The 17909-nt window shown below is 40.0% G+C and overlaps 1 protein-coding gene across 5 annotated transcripts in view; it reads left to right on the top strand.

Annotated features, from left to right (window-relative positions):
* The first annotated feature begins 773 nt into the window (after positions 1-773).
* Positions 774-17909, top strand: part of LOC148039650 (flowering time control protein FPA-like) — a 30925-nt gene continuing 13789 nt past the window's right edge. For 2 of the 5 annotated variants that reach the window (XR_015693046.1, XM_087692366.1), the window contains exons 1-3: positions 774-1101; positions 2064-2405; positions 11105-11350. Coding sequence is in view for 4 of the 5 variants with exons in the window: in XM_087692366.1 (XP_087548492.1) it covers positions 1054-1101; positions 2064-2405; positions 11105-11350 (636 nt within the window). In the remaining variant the exon portion in view is untranslated. The remainder of the gene's footprint in view (positions 1102-2063; positions 2406-11104; positions 11351-17909) is intronic. The other 3 variants (XM_087692383.1, XM_087692391.1, XM_087692376.1) reach the window with 3 other exon arrangements.

Here is a 17909-nt window from a genome sequence, read left to right on the forward strand (position 1 = left end):
GCTTTGGCATGGAAGGTGCTTGAGAACCACTTGGAAAACTCTTGTTTCGTGGGGATTCTGCCCATGAAGAAGATATAAACTCCAGTTGTGGCATATTGTGCGTACTTTGCCTTGAGCTTATGTAGACTAAAGGCCATTGTTGCTGTGAGAACCTTACATCTATTCTCGGCCTGTTGCTTGCACTTCTCATTGTATACTTTGAGGGACTCGCATAGCTCCTTCTCTATCTCCACAAAGTTGATCTCATACTTTTGGGCTACTTGTGCATAATCCACCTCCATTGAGTTTAGGGGGTTGCATGGATGCATTGAGGGGGCTGCCACTTAGGTGGCGACCACAATAGTAATGGGAATTAATCAATAGTTATTCACCTCCCGCGCGAGAATCATTTGAGATTGAAACTTAATAATAATAATATAATACAATGAAATCTTGGTAAATTGGTAATACAACATATTAAAATCAATCTAAGCATGTGAATTGTGTAAGGAACATAGTACATGGAAGAGTTGCATAAGGGCACTCCTCCAAGTTAGACAAGACAACAAGGGCAGGGTACACACTCCCGGGAGGGGGGAGCTTGGAATATAATGATCGGACGGGAGGGATTAACTTTTTAAGGATAGGATGCATCGGACAGCAGGCTTACTAATTCTAGTCTGCGGCTTAGGTTTCCATTCAATGGTAGTTTGTTTATTATATAAATATATAAATATAAAGATGGATTAGTAAAACATATAAATCCTTTTTACACACGTATGCTACCTGGGCAGGCGACACGATGGAGGCCAAAAACGCAATCGATAGACGGGGCCCTTTCTCTCTCCGTTGAGTAGAGAGAGAATCTCAGTGCTGCGAGAAGATCCGCACAGAGAGAGAGAGAGAGAGAGAGAGAGAGAGGCCTGGTTTCCCCCCTTTTTCTGGCTATTGGAAATTTGTCTCGAGGTAAAAACATTTACACACCATGTTCTTCTGCCGGAAGCCATAGCCACAAAAGAGAGAGAGAGAGCTCGCTTCCTGCAGCTGCCTGTGGATGATCCCGGCTGCCCTATCATGGAACCAGGTCGTGGCTTAGATCCCCCTCACCCTTCTTCCTCGCCGGTAAGCCCCGTTTCCTTCTTTCGTGTCTCGTTCTTCTTACTTGTGCTTTGTTATGGATCGTAGATGTTGTATGGCTGCATTTGCAGGGTCCTTTTTTAGTTTGCTATCAATTCCAGATGTTGTGTCGTTGTATGGTTACACTCTGGCATGAGGTTGCATGCCCCGTGTTCTGCCTTTCCCTGTCCTGTGGTTCTTTTTGCAACTCTACTTGGCCCTAGAGCGTGCATTTTTCTTATCTCAATCCCTGATGTTGCATGTAGGGATGAGCTTTACCTAGAGGCTGCATGCAGTACATCCAACCCTTTGCTTTGAAATGCTTTCGTGGTGTCTGACTTTATAGTTGCCTAAGAGCTTGACACTGGGTTGCAGCGGTCATAAAAAGAAGCTTCCCTTTAATCTCGCAAGGCGGTGTGGGTATTTGTGGGGGCAGCTTGTTCCTTAGTTCCTGTAAGGTGTACAATTTTGAACAGCTTGCTTGTAGTATGCTTGCAGTGAATCAGGTCGTTAGTTCCATTGTGCTGTTTAGCGGGTGGCAGCTTGTCTGTCTCTTGAGTATTCGAATCCAGATCTCTAAATCAGGTTTCAACGCTAGAAGCAAGCTTCTTGCTTTTCCTCCTTGTCACTGTTTCGTATCCTAGTCACTGCGTTTGACCTCTTTTAAAGCGCATAGGGCAGTACTGTATTTTCATAGGTTTGTTGTCTGTATCCCAAGTCCCTAGGAGTTGCAGTTGAAGACAGACAATAGCCCTTTACAGATCATGCAGTTTGATAAACTTGTCCTTATCTATGTAGGTATCAGGTGGGCTATCCTTTGTCTGACGTGTATAGTACTGCATATGTGGGTTGCCTGCCGCCTGTTATCTCAAGCAATCTGTCTATTTGCAATCTGTGAGCAAGTGAATAAGTTTTTGAACAATCATCTATTTTTGAAAGATCTCATTAATCCTGTTTGTCTGCTGCAGACAGCTGCTCCTTTGGCTGGTGGTGTTCCCACAGACTATGGGCCTCGTGTAGGAGAGTCTTGGCACTTGAATGTAGTGTCGGCTACTAAAGGTCACATGCACAATGACGATAACGTTCCATCCAGATTGCTGTGGGTTGGTAACATATCTATTGACTCAACTGAAGCAATCTTAGCTGAAGTTTTTGAGAAGTTTGGAACCATTGAGAACATGTCTGTTTACCCTCAAAGGAGCTATGCTTTTATCGAGTTCAAGTCTCTAGAAGATGCCAAAGCAGCAAAAGCAGGTCTGCAAGGAAAAGCTGTAAAAGGCCAAGCCATTCGTATAGAATTTGCAAAGCCGGTATGTTAACATCTTGCAAATCTCAAAGGCAACCAACATTTGAGCTTTTGCACATGCTATGCTTATGTTTTTGGGTTGGATTAACTTTAGGTGGGGAGAGGGGTTTTGTATTCGATTGCAGGAGGAGATTATGGCTTAACCAAATGAGAAACCTTATCAAGGCAAGGGCCACAATTGTATGAAGACGAACGTGCATGGTCTTAGCTAAGGGTGTAATATTGGGGAGGTTGGAGAGCACAATGGGGCTTGAATTGCAAGGGAGCAAGCTTATAACAAGTGGTTGAAGACAATGTCACGATAAACCTTATCAAGGCAAGGGCCATAGGATGGGCCTTGTTATCAAGAGGAACATGCATGGTTTAAGGGTGTAAAATGGGGAAGGGTCATGTAGAGTGCGATGAGGCTTTAATTGAAAGAGCATAAAATATACTTGAAGTAGCAAAAGTACACCTCAAAAGGAAGTTGATATTTATATACTGAAGTCTGATACATGACTTTAAAGGTTTGGGGATTATGACTCATGAGAGAGTGAGTAGAAAGAGTCTATCCTTATGGTTGCAAGGTTTGGTGATAGGAGATATCAAGGTGGAGATGTTGCATAGTATGGTAGACTTAAAATCTAGCGTAAAGCAAATAAGAAGGTTACTTATAGATGAATTAGCATAAACAATGAATTAGTAATTGTAAGTTCTTGGTCACATGTGTCCTATGACTAATGGTCACAACATGTGCCCTATGACTAATGCTTAATGTGGGGCCTTTAGATTTGAAGGAATAAATAACATTTCAAGTGTATTTCATGAATTTAATTCTAAAGTTGGGTGGTAGCTTTTTTGAACAACTTTCTTAAGGAACTACAAACAACTTTCTAACAAAATTATGTGCATGTATGATAACTTTTGTAAGCTTGTGATATTGGAAATGAGAACAATAACATTAAGTTGACACCCCAAAGGTCACTTATTTTCATATTTGCAATCAACATAAAACATAGTGTTAAAGCTGCTTTTAGATCACACATGTTAGAGCTACACATAGATGCAACTTGAAAACTTCATATCTTCCTTACTTAAAAAGGTGGTCTATTCTCTTTGAATCAATAATCCCTAACTTTTGTCACCTATACAATGTAATAAGTGAATGATCACATTAATGAGTAACATGACCTATGCTTATCTATTGCTAGCACATCTATTTTCTAAAACCTAGTGGTAATGGGATGCATATTGTATGTATGACAACACTTCCAAATTTGTTTTAATGAAAATGGGAACAAATGTCTCAACCTTAATAATTTTTAAATTCCACTTATAACTCTGTAGTCAGCATACAACTCAGTTGTAATACAACAAAAGCATCCTCATGGATTCATGTCTATTATGTCGTCAAGATAGTCAATATTATGGCAAAATTATCCCTTTAGCCAAGAAACTTGTATTTAAAGTCAGGGCACAAGAACCTTATTGATCTAATAGCAATGATTCACCATCTAGTGGTAGGTTGAATTACATGATGACTTCGAGAAGAATGGACAATATTTCTTTTTCAAACCCATGGTTACGCTTATAGTAATGGCTTAGATAACAAGTACTCGTTAGTTCTTGATGAATCTAGATGTGATTGACTAGCTTATGGTTCTTGCACCACATAAAGAACTAACAAGGTTATTTACGGATGAATGAGTAAATGTAAGTTCTTAGTCATAACATGTGTCCAATGACTACTAGGCCACAACATGTACCCTATGACTAATGGTTTGATATGAGATTATTGGACTTGAAGGCTATTAGCACCTATTGTGCACAACTTTAGGAAATAGTAGATTAGCCTTTGATACTCAATTTGTATTGTGGGACTTCAGCTCTTGTACACTTTGTGGTAGGGACTAAGTTTGATAGGTTGCAAGGTTGGTCCATTTCTTGCTTAGTAGCTAGGAAAAGCTCCTTCATTTGTCTATATTTTGGAGTTTTGAGTATTACTTGAGATTTTGGTTGAATCCTAGGCCTTTTAGAATTTAGACTATGTTCAATGGAAACATGGGACATGGAACAACCAAAGCCAAGGAATAGGGATGTGAAGGTGGGACCACATTAAAAAAGTCATTTGAATCAATCTTTGTGTGTGAAAGAAAATGTGAGAGGCAATGTGTGTTGTGAATACCACCTAGTCGGCCCTTGGCCATCCCCTTTCTTGTTCATGATGAGGGGAAATAGTCCTTAGTTCCTTGGTCTACCCTTGTTAGGGTTAGCATAGAGGATCTTCCTCCCAATTTTGGTATATGCCCTTGCATCAACTTCATTTTGAGATGGCATTCTAGCATCTTGAGGCCTTGTTCCCTCAATCCCTTGTCAATGCTAACGATCACTACCATGAACTTGACTAATGTAGGTGTATGCACTTTGCATCTCTATTTTGCAAGGCAAATGTATGTTGGAAGGTGGATTGCTCATACCATCCACTTTGAGGGGAAGTTGTATAGGTTTAGAGTTAAATTTGATCCTTGTTGACTTTTCTTTGCATTATTTGAAGATCTCTTGAGCCTTGGATTTTACAAGGAGATTGTCATCATGATTGTTGATGTGGATCTTTAGACCACCTTGAAATATGTCCTCTTGTTTGATTAAAATAGTGTGCATATATTTTTGTCTGATGAAAATGGGCTAGGATATGAATTGTTTTCTAATAATAAAGATTCACATTCATCAATCAATCACATATATTTGGAATCTTGGTTTGAGGTGCCTTTCATTCCTTATATTCTTTAGCTTTTTATATTTTTAGCCACGACTATCTTAGTTATCATATTTAAACACATGATTGGATACTTAGTAGCTATAGAACCTTGTTAGAGCATTTAGTCACATATCTAACCTATGTATTGCTCATGATTAGGGTTTTGCCTTGGTTGTGACTTGAAACCCTAGACTTTTGTGGGCAATGCTATATTTGAAGCCTCAAGGACAACACATGGAAAAAGGTCAAACATTTCATGCATGCATAAATGTAGTTAAGAATTTTCCCTCGGCATCTTCATAGCTCTATGGTCATTGAACCCATAATTAAATATGACAATCTAGATCTAATCATTGAAAAAATTGTGACATTTATTAGTTGCTAAACATTATGATCCAATATGAGGTCTAATTAGAGGGGTTTGTTTGACTCAATGGGTTCTACCAAATAGATTTCAAAATGTTCATTTCTAATCTAGAGAAGGCTCAAGAGTAATGTGCTTATGGATGTGCATGTGGTAGCAAGTTAGAGTTTAAATTGGATAAGTTTGAAGCACTAGAACTCAGGCAAGCCCAAAGGCAACCTCACACATTGGAAAGAAATGACATTCTTTTGGAAGTTTGTGCCTCACAAGCATTACTAGTTGTCAAGGTCTCCTCAATTCAAGTATCCACTGTGTTGAAAATAGGTCGTTTAATTTGAATCTAAGTTGGCCTCTGTTTGAAGCATTTTCCTTCTCCTCTTGCCAACTATCACATTGGATTTTGAGGTTGATGGACTTGGCAAGGCTCTTGTTCTCAACTTGTTTTTGCAAGATCTGGATTGTAAAAGCCTCTTAAAATCAATGGATATATTGTACCAGTAAAAGTCTCCTCCTTCATAAGCAAAGACCGTTTGAATGTAAAATTCCATGGATGTATCGTGATCAATAAAGCAGAAGCATCTCCCCTCCTCATTAAGCTGAGACTGCTTAGGAATGTAGGGCTTTGAAACCCCTTTTGATAAAGGGAAGCTGTATGTGTTCCATCAAAGTGGGACACTTCCTTTTTGGAGGACATGCACTGAAAAGGCATGGTGAGATGTGGTTATTTTAGAAGTTTGAAAGAAAGATAAGCTATTTGTCGAGAAATTGAAGTGTGATGGCTGGACATAATATGTACCAAGTTTTAGTTTCATAGTAGCAATCAAAACTGGGTTTTGATTCAGCATCACAAATTTGAGGCTTTTCTGAATGTACCATGTGAAGATATGCTAGGGTTTTCACGGAGAAAACATAGAATATATGAACACAACTAAAACACAATAACTCAAATAGAAAATGCAAAATACAAACAAAGAAGAAAGATAACTTGGAAGTAAATAAACGAATGCTGTAAATGAATGAATGTGTGTACAAGGTGCTCAAAGGAAGAGCTGTCCAACAGCCAATGACTCTCCTCTGAGTTTGGGAGTGGGCTGAGGGAGTAGTGAGAGTGATGTCCATCAGGGATGGATTTGGAGGGGTGTAACCACTAATTAGAGTTGAAATGATACTGAAAATGGAAGCACAGGAGGCCGGAAACCAAAACACATTAGTACGGAGGGCTGGAACTGGTAAACACAGCAATATACAGCGTGAAGAGGAGTGCACCTGGTCACATGCAGCAATAGAGAGCTGAGCGACAGCTGAGGGAGGTGTATCTAGTGCAGAGGTAGTCTGCAGTATTGCAAATGCATGCTGAAAATAGGCAAACACAGCAGTTTGGGACTCCAGAACAGGTAGCTGATGGAGTCAGCAGGTGGCAGCTGTAGACAGATCGCTAATTGATGTGGAAGGTGTGCAGCAGTTGGTGAAATGGTGGGTAACTGCCTGGTGAAGAGAGCTGATGGCTGAAATCTGCAAAACAAGAATGGAGGCACAGCCTCCTATTTATAGATTTGGACCCTCCCAAAGTTTGGATGTTTGTTTATGGTGCATACTTGAGTTTTGGGGCTGTTTCAATGAGCTAATTAATGCTTAATGCGTAATATGCCTTTTAAATCGTAATATCCCCTTTTAAGCCCCAAATTGGAACCAAAAAGGGATTACAAGCATAGCTCACCTATTTTTAGCGCAAGATGTTTCACCCCAAAACAGCTAGGACATTGGTCAATGGCTGCAATTGGCTACCCAAGAACCTACCAAGACTATAGAGATGATGGTTATATTATCTCCAAAGTTCAAAGGGCTATCCTAGAGAGGCCAAGGTATCATATGAAGGGTGCTTGTCGGCTACCTAGTGGCCTACCAAGACCTATATACACGGTGTGAAACCACTTTGAATGAGAGTGTGCAATGGAAGAGGAAACATGAACATAGGGAGAAAAGGGAAGAGATATGCTGCAATGAAAGAAGTGAATGGAAGGGGAAAATCTGCATTAAACTCCTAAAGAATGTTGAATACAAGAGTGGTTTGATCAATCTGTGTGCGCAGTCGAAGGCATCAGTGAGGGCAATGGATCAAGTTGATGATGGAAGGCAGCATTCGAAGACGAAGAAGAGTCCTTAATCGGATTGTGCGAAAATTTGAAAAACAGAATCTGTGTGAATAATTGGCCAAGTGTGGAGGATAGCTATTAATAGCTAAAAGTGCCAGAAATTGACCAACCCCTGCGTATAAGGGTCAAAAATGCGGGCTAATTGATCGACACAATAAAATAATCAGCAAAATGTTGATGCCATCATAAAATGCTGGCCACCTCATTCTCACCAGTGTGCATGTAGTCCGAACCCATTGAAAACCAAATGCTTTGAGTTGGAAAAAATTCATGCATTTCAAGGTCAGGATGGCCAGATAGAGGGAGAATCAACTACACCTTGCAAAGAGATGTTGTAGATGCTCCATAATGGAGGACAGTTGTAAATAGCTAAGATTGCCAAAAATTGGTCAAATGCTAACTGTAGGGGCCAAAAAGGCTGGCTGATTGATCAACAACAATAAAATAAGCAAGCCAATGTGAACACAATCTAGACCCATTGAAAAAGAAATGCATTGAATTGGAAAATAACTAGCTAGTGCAGACACTCCTAAATCCGATTGGAAAAGGAATGCATGCTCTAGAAAGAGTTGTCTTCTTTGTCAAAACACACGATAGATTGAGTGTCAGAGCTCCTAACGGAACTGTTTGACTTAAGACTGAGGCTTGCAAGCAGGAGATAATGTGCCAAACTCTCATGATTGCTAACACAAACATAGTAGTCTGGGGCTCTAAAATAGGTCACTAGCTAATAAGGGCAGCATGCAGCATCTGTAGATTGGTGGTTGTCAGATGTGGAAGGCATGGCAGATGTGGTTGAAGAGATGATTGATTGCCCGTTGAGGAGAGCTGATGGGTGAAATCTGCAAAATAGGAATGGAGGCAAATGGTTGGGCAGTCTCTTACTTATAGATGTGGATCCTCCAAGCGTTTGGGTGTTTGCTTATGGGACATAGAAACTTTGGTAATTTTTGAGTTTTGGGGTTGTTTTAGGGAGCTAATTTAGATTCAATGTGTAATGTGCCTTTTTTATCTTAACATGCCCCAAGTGAGCAAACTGCTCAAATGTTGGGGATGTCTCAAGGGCAAGCATGCTGTGGAGCAGAACACTGCATAGTAGAGTGCAATGTGATATGAAGTGAGAAGCTAGGGCCCTAAAAACATAATGATTGTCACAAGACTGTGACAACTAGTACCTTTTTGTTGATTTCTTTATTACATATTTTATTTGGTTTTTCTTTTTGGAAGGATCCCTCTTGAAATCTAAACGCTTGAGTTGCATGGCTAGTATGTGAAACGGACAGGAATGTCTAGTGAGTCAAGATTGGACAGTTAAGGTCCAGTACAAGTCTGGAAGAGACTGACGGCACTGTAGACTGACAAGCCTGGAAGAGACTTGTGAAAGTGTATATGGACAAGTGTGTTGAGGAACTAGCCTGGAAGAGACTAGTTCAAAGTGAAGATGGACAAATCTGCAAGAGATTAGTCCATATGGGGTCATCAATGGAAATTCACTTTCAGTTGAGCTACATTACAGATTTGGATGTAGCTATAGTCTACAAAGATGGTCAGAAGACTAGTGGGATGCAATGGAAGCAACTTCTAAAATTTAGGGAGTTGCTATTTTTGGACCCCAGAATCTGTTCGCGTCATTATCTTCGTTTTTGTATGAGGATTAATCCTTTGGTTTGTGCCGAGGTCAAATTTTGAACCGAGGATGGAGAATTTTAGACCGAAAGGTTTAAACAGGAAAATTGTTACATGTATGCCATGTGTCACAATTTGGGCATAAATTCCCAAAAGAGAGAGAGGGCAGCACAAAAACGAGTTTCAATGTATGGGGGGCTCATTTGGTGAAAGGGAGATGGATTGCTGCAGATGGAGAGCTCTTGAGAGCTGGTCTACCTTGTCTATGATGCATAGAGGCTTGAGCTTGCTTCCTACTCTCTCTCTTTCTCTCCCTGACAGTATGGTTATGCTACAGAATCAAGGGCCTTTCTTCTGATTCAGGTACAGCTGTGTGGAATATGCTGTTTTTGCATGAGGCAAGAGCCTCTTTTCTCCAGGAACAGGAGCAGTTGTTTGCTGCCCACAAGTAGGAACAGGTGAGGGTGGTAACCTCACCAAGCAAGTGTCTGAAACAGCATTAAATCAGTTCTGATTCTGGACTATTCAGAGGTTATTTCAGAGCCCAATTGATGTCAGAATCAAGGGGCACTTGGCCCAGATGATGCAGGACAGTGTAGGGAACAATATGAGCTGAGAACAAGTGTCAGAACAGCTCTGAACCAGTAAATACAGCAGGCTGAAATGGTCAATTCTGCACTCCAACCAGAAGATTCAGACTTGGGCAGAGTTTCCCCTCCTGGCCAGCTTGTTTTGGGTCAGTAATTGTACTGTTATACTGCCAACTTTCACCCAGAATTGGTGAAAGACAGCTCATTGTACTCTCTCTCTTTCTAAAAATAAAGAAATACCGCAAGGGGCGCCTAACTTATGGGCCAACAGGGTGTGTGTGTGGCAACAGGAGCATTCTAGCTTCTTGTATTTCTTCTTGATTCTGTGTCTTTAAGTTCAGGTAAAGTGGGCGACTGTGAATTGGGTGAAAGCATTTATATATTTTGGTTGTACACTACGGCCCTTCCCAGTGAACAGCGGTTACAATGATCAATGGCTAAGCTTGCACAAAGGGAAATGCCACAAAAAGATATGCCAATATGCCACTTTGGGCAAGTCTTTTGAGTATGTACCATAGTGCATTGACATAAGAGAGGAACAACACCTTGGAATAAGTGGCAAAGTTGGAAGAGAAAGGGTAGATAATGCCCAAGGTTGACTAATGAGGAGTCGGCTGGTCTGATAGCCTGATGAGGTCATTAACAGCCACATGCCAAATATGCCAGTTCACATTGCTATCAAGTCACATGCTGAACATGCCAGTTCACATTGCTACATGTCCGTTGTTGATGTTACTACTCAAAATATGAGATTTGTCTAATGTATGATGGACTTCTGTTCCTAGAATGTCTGGTTCCTTGCTGGGCTGTCTGGCTAAGTAGTATTTGATACTTCTGATTAGTGTGCTACTGCTACCTTGCCCAGTGCAATGATCCCTCATCACAATGTCCACAGTATACTATTTCACAGCTGAAGAAAGTGTTCTTGGTGATTACATATGCAAGTTGCAACTTGAGTCTTGAATATTCAAAGCAGTAGTGCTATTTTGTAGCTGTGAGTTTTTGTTCATGTGATCATAGCCATCTGATTATAACTGAAAAGGAGAGTGCTGTGTCTGTTTCTGGTGATTGTTAAAGTTTGGTTTGCAAAGGCTATATTTTTGCAATAGATAATTTCAAGACTTATGGAAACAAGTAAAATTTGTGGTGTGGTTATAGAGATGCCTATTATATTTAGTTTAAGTGTCTCCTTCTAAATAACGTCATTAAAATTTGGAATGCCTGAGATTTTAGGCAAAGCCCAGCAGGCACCTATGGATTTGGGGAGTGAGTGAAAATATAACAAAAGAACAACTTGAGTTGGAGTTTACCAAGTATGGAGCCTTGGAGGATTTCAGATTATTACGGGATCGCAACTCTGCTTTGGCAGAGTACAAGAATGTGGAAGATGCAACCGCTGCAAAGGAAGGGTTGAACAAAATACACATGGGTGGTGAAGTGCTTCGTGTTGATTTTCTAAGGTCTCAGCCTGTCAAACGGGTATGTTCCAACAACCCAGAAAACTTTTATGCCTCAATTACAAGAGCTTATTTACATCTGTAGCTGTAGTTGGCTTCTATTCTTTGTGTTGCTTGTGGTTTCTCAGCTCTAATGACAGTGCAAGACACCAAACTCTGCATTAATATAAGTACAAGTATCTACTGTTTATATTTCCTTTGCTAGTTTTGACCAGCTTGGTAATCAGTTTTCCACACTTTATCAGTTCTAGTATGTCACATTGTCCAACTGGTTTGTTCCGCATGATTGGCACCCTACAAGGGCTATCCCTCTTTAAAGATGAGGAATATAGTTCTTTTAACAATAGACTAGAGTGCTATTTTACAGCAGTTCATAAGAACCTGTCATTCTCTCTCTCCCCCCTTGAGAATAATCTGCAGAAACGGCCTTGCACACAGCTCTTTGGGTTTGAGATATTTTGAGATGCCACATTTAAAGTTTTGATCTTGACGAAAAATGTGTAATGCCATATTGTTGGTGTCAAGCCAATTCAGAATTTTGAGTTGAAATCCAGAACTTTTGAGTTGAAAACAGATCCTTTGATAGGCAGCAGATTGTACAGGTTTTATTTAACAATCCCTGTGGTAAGACTCTGCGTTGGTTGCTAATTTGTGGAACTGAATTACAGCTATGGACAGGGTAACAGCAGCTTAGAGCTTTCATTACTAGAAGGATGGAGATGCTATATACTTGTTAACATTCGGCCGAGTAGAGAATTGAGCTTCAGCAATCACATTCGGAAGATGGAGCAGAAGAACAGTGCCGTTGTGAGAATCCACAAGTTCTTTTTAAAACTGGGACAAACATGTTCTTGGAACTTTGTCGGGCATCGCACATTTGTAATGCTCTGCCCATGTTTACATGTAGGGTGTAGGCACCCTTTACTAGCCATTGAATTTGGGGCATTTCCATCGTCTATGAAGTGGGTAAAGGCCAATTAAGTGCCTGAATCAAGGGACAAATCAGATTGAAAACTTGCTAGTCACTTTGGACAGCAAGGGGAGTGTGGGTTTTGAAGGCGATTGAGAGAATCCCATAGTAAATCAACTTTTTCTTCAATAAAGCTAAAGAAATATCGAAAGGGGCATCAATTTTGGGGCCAATCGAGTGTGCATTGTCCAAGATCGGTAGGCAAATTTGTATTTTCAGATTTGCATTAATTTTTTGATGCTGTAATTAAGTTGTAATTAGGGATTTATCACCCATCCACAGAGGGCTGTCATGAGAACATGTATTTTTGAAACCTTACTTAACATGTGGATTAATTTTTAAATACGTGATTAAGTAAATGTTGCACATGTGAGGTGCAACTGGGGTTAAAGCAAATTTATGAGTCCGGGATCCAAGGAAATCACGGGATATCTAAGGCAAAAGTTGCTATAAATTATGCCGCATAGGTACTTGGTGGTATCTGGTGACAATTATTGGCCTAGGTGATTTATTTGCTCATAAGTGTCAGTTGGTGACACTAGAGAAGTGGCGTTTAATGGTACCTCATGCCAATCTGATGGTAAAAGATAGCGTAGAGACACTCGAGAATGAAAGTTGTCTAGCCAATTTAATTATTGGCCAGTCAGATAATTTTTCAGGACACCTAAATAATTATTAGATTAATTAATTTTTCAGTATTTAAAGATTAAAAATTAGTATTTAATTATGGATAAGATTGAAAAAACCATTTGGGAAGGTTGGCACTTGTCAAAAATGCCCATGCAAATTGAAAAACGTCTTTAGAGATTGGAGAGGCATTTTCAGTGTATTTAGTCTGTAAGAGAGAGGGAGGAGATGCTGTTGGTCTGATTTGCAGCCATTTGAGGATCTTTTGAGGCAGCCAGGGACATGAGACGACCAATCAATAGCAGGTGACAGCATCTACAAGCTGTTGAGACAAGGCAACAACAGTAAATGATTGATTTTCTTCAGTTCTTTGCATCTACAAGCTGTTGTGGTAGGGTAGCAGTTGCATTTGACTGATTTTTAGTCATTCTTGGCTACAAAACTTTGAATTTTCTCTCTCATCTCCCAGTCATTTCATAGCCTTGCTTCGAAGATCTCAACATTTGGACCCTTGGAGGTTGAGAAATTGCAAATTACTTTGTTGTAAATCCTAATGTACAACAGAAATTAGGGTTTAGCTGCAGTCTCGGGAAGCGTGCCAAAAATTGGAATCTCCAAAACTTGGAATTTTCAGGGCTGAAGGTGAATTTTAGCTAAATTCAGGTGGAGACTAGCCAACCATTGAATTTGGGGCATTTTCATCGTCTATGAAGTGGGTGAAGGCCAATTAAGTGCTTGAATCAAGGAGCAAATCAGATTAAAGACTTGTTAGTTACCTTGGACAACAAGGGGAGTTCGGATTTCAAAGGGGATCGGGAGAATCCCATTGTAAATCAACTTTTTCTTCAATAAAGCTAAAGAAATACCGAAAGGAGTGTCAATCTTGGGGCGAATTAGGTGTGCATTGTCCAAAATCAGCAAGCAAATTTGTATTTTCAGATTTGCATTAATTGTTTGTTGTTGTAATTAAGTTGTAATCAAGGATTTACCACCCATCCGCGGAGAGCTGTCATGAGGACATGTATTTTTGAAACCTCACTTAATATGTGGATTACTTTTTAATTACATGTTTAAGTAAATGTTGCGCATGTGAGGTGCAACTGGGGTTAAAGCAAATTTATGAGCTCGGGACCTAAGAAAATTGCAGGATGTCAAAGGCAAAAGTTGCTATAAGTTATGCCGCACACGTACTTGGTGGTATCTGGTGACAGTTGTTGGCCTAGATCATTTATTTGGTTATAAGTCTCAGTTGGTGATACTAGAGAAGTGACGTTTAATGATACCTCACGCCAATTTGATGGTGAAAGATAGCGTAGAGACACTCGGGAATGGAAGTTGCTTAGCCAATTTAATTATTGGCCAGTCATATAAATTTTCAGGGCATCCAAATAATTATTAGATTAATTCTTAGTATTTAAAGATTGGAAATTAATATTTAATTATGGATAAGGTTGAAAAAACCATTTGGGACGGTTACCACTTGTCAAAAATGTCCATGCAAGACTGAAAAACGTCTTTAGAGGCTGGAGAGAGGTATTTTTAGTGTATTCAGCATGCAAGAGAGAGAGAGGAGATGTTGCTGGTCTGATTTTCAGCCATTTGAGGACCTTCTGAGGCAGCCAGGGGTAGGAAAAGACCAATCAATAGTAGGTGACAGCATCTTCAGGCTGTTGATATAGGGCAGCAGCAGTAAATGACTGATTTTCTTCAATTCTTTGCATCTACAAGCTATTGTGGTAGGGTAGCAGCTGCATTTGACTAATTTTTAATCATTCTTCGTGACAAAACTTTGAATTTTCTCTCTCTATAGCTTTCTCTCTCATCTCCCAGCCATTTTATAGCCTTGCTTCGAAGATCTTAGCATTTGGACCCTTGGAGGCTGAGAAATTGCAAATTTCTCTGCTGTAAACCCTAATGTACAATAGAAATTAGGGTTTAGCAACAACCTTGAGAAGCGTGCTAAAAATCGGAAGCTCTAAGACTTGGATTTTTCAGGGTTGAAGGTGAATTTCAGCTAAATTCAGGTGGAGGACTAGCCAGCGATTGAATTTGGGGCATTTTCATCGTCTATGAAGTGGGCGAAGGCCAATTAAGTGCTCGAATCAAGGGGCAAATCAGATTGAAAACTTGCTAGTCACTTTGGACAGCAAGGGGAGTTCGGATTTAGAAGGGGATCGGGATTGAAGACTTGCTAGTCCCAAGACGAGTGAAGCCATATGTTGATAGAAGATTGAATTATGAATTGGAAACATAAGAGGGCTTGAGCGCAAGAGCTTGTATCTTAGTGGTATCTGGGGAAGAGAAAGCCAATGCAATGTCATCCACTTCATACAAGTGGACGAAGATTGATTTTGTTGTTTTAGCTAGTGTAGTGGACTTAAATTCCTTCACTTCACCTTGCACTCTAGATGGTAAGTGGCAGTATTTGTTCCAGCATTTCTCGGTTGGATGAGTGGTCTTCTCACAGGGAGGGTAAACCTTTGAACGTTTCATCCTTATCTTTGTTGGTTTGTTCTTGTTAAACACTTTTCTTCTCTTTTGTCTTATTTTGCCCATTTCTTGATGTCCTAGCAGCAAAAGCATGGCTGAGAAGACCTGCTCTTCCTGCATCCTTGTGCTAGGTCTCTTGCTTGAAGTTCATAGGGACTAACTCTTTCTAGGGCATGGAATCCTGCAGTGTGAGGCAAGAAGACTGGTATAGTAGACATCATATTTTGGAGGGGGCAGATGGGACAAAAGAGTCTCCATCATATCCTGACAGAACTGCCTTCCAAAAGAATGTTGAGGCACAATTCATCCCAAATCTCATCCATCTTGTTGATGTGATTCTTTAAATGATGAGACAGATGGTGTCAAAGCTTCAACCTAGCTCAGGCTGAGGCTTACAACTAGGGGATGACACATAGCAAAGATGTAAATGAATTCATGAGTGCTAACACATGTCCTAAGCAATTTGGCATTTGAGGGCTTTGACTCGGTCAAAGTTCTGGCACTGAAATTTTCATACTGAAATGAAACATGTATTTCTTTTATATGGAACATTTCGGTCTGAAATGGAACTGGTATAAATTGGTATGTTCCATACGGAATGTTTGTAGCACTGAAATGTTTCATTTAAAGTTCACACATGGAAGTACTGGGCTCTAGAGCCAAAGTCCAAAACTTCAAACACAATCTTCAAAGTTGCTTTTTAAATCCTAGCTAAAACTAAATAGTCATTCCAAATATGTATTCACTTGGATTTTTTCACATTAAGCCTTGGGTGTATAAGGAACACATTAATAGGTAGGAGAAATGGCTAATGCCCTGTCCACTGAACTGATTTTGAACCAAGTAAATATTATGATTGAACCAACTGTGTGCTGTTGGCAAATAAAATCTGATGACTTCAATATACAAAAATTACTTGAAAGCTTGAACTAAGAAGCAGAAAGCCTAAGCTAGCATTGTGTTTGAAACTTTGCCAACTTGGAGCTTAAGCTAGTAAAATTGTCTGGGTTTCATAACATGTTTGTTAGTCAGAGGAGATGAATTACTTTCTCTCTTCATGCAGGGTAGAGGTGGGATCAATTTGCTGCTTGTTCTCTCCAGTAGGTTCATTTCATCTTGAATATGTTGCAGCTTATAGTTTTATGAGAAGAAGCTGATTCTGTATTATCATTAATTAAGGCTTTTTCATGCATTGTGTTTAGTTGCCACTGGCTTAAGTAGCTTTAGGAAAGGTTTATCTAAAAGCCGTTCCAGTCAATTTTGGAAGATTCTGATTCGCTAGAAGAATTGCTTGCAATATCTTCAGTTCTGTGGGCTTGTTTTTCAGACTCCATTGTAGCATTTGGACTCTTGTGTGGTTTTGCAGAGTGATTGGCTTCTCTTGCTCCACTTTATTTTCAATATCGAGAATTTGGCAGAAGTCAACTTGGCATTTTGAATGAGAGTCCCAAGATGGAGATCAATGCCTCTTTTGTAAGGTCTTCTCGCCTTATTGTAGCATTTTTGTGTCTTTATTGCCTCGGATCCTCTTTTTCATTTTCACCTAGTGTGGTTACTAGTGTAGTATGTTGGCCATGCAACAAGCCAGATGATTCCTTGGCCTTGTTGTGCATATTCCAGCTCATACAGGCTGTGACTTATCTTTCAAAGGGACCCTAAAATAAGGCATTGGCACTTGCTTTAAGCTCTATTGTGTAGCTGCATCTCTGTGTGCGCGCGTGTTACTTTTCCCTGTGTTGCTTACTTCAGCTATTCCAGGTCCCCTTTTATTTCTGCATGACTTGCTGAAGGCACTACATGTATGCTGAAGGCACTACCTACATGTGCTTCTCAATCTTCAATATTCAATGGAACCAATTTGAGTTTGAGTGAAACTCTTTGAGTTTGAATGCATCTGGTCTTGATAGTTTGACATTGGTGCTACTTTGTAGACTTGTGTAGCTTACATGCCACATGCACATCTATGACTAACTATTGCAGTGAAGTTCCACCTATTTCCATGATTCCAAGTCTGAACACAATTTACTTATATTGTAAATTCTCTTTTGGATCACTTTGGAAAGTTAAAGACAATGCTTTAGACAAGCTTGTTAAGAATCCTTCAACCAAAACAGCTAGTTGTAACCTTCACACGCCATGTGTGCTGTGCTAATCCTTGAGGCTTGCAATCCTCATTTCAGCATTCATGTGCAGAGCTGCAGGTGATGCATTTGCCAGATGTCACATGCATCCTACCAGGTCCAGCTTGCTATATGTCAACATTGCTACTTCTCCTCTATCTTGTGGCTTCTCTCTCTTTCTCATCATTCTCCTCTCTCGTCATATTTCCTTCTCTCTCCCATGTTCCTCTCCCTTTTTCTATCCTATTTAACCTTTTTGGCTTTTGTCTCTATCCTCCATACCCACTCAGCCAATCTCCACACCTTGATCAATAACTCCGATTTTCTTTGATGTTTAGTGGATTATTTGTGTGCCAATCATCTTGATGGATGAA

The sequence above is a fragment of the Lygodium microphyllum genome, chromosome 2 (genome assembly GCF_053477565.2).
Source record: "Lygodium microphyllum isolate KBCC chromosome 2, Lygodium_microphyllum_v1.1.10, whole genome shotgun sequence".
Taxonomy (NCBI): domain Eukaryota; kingdom Viridiplantae; phylum Streptophyta; class Polypodiopsida; order Schizaeales; family Lygodiaceae; genus Lygodium; species Lygodium microphyllum.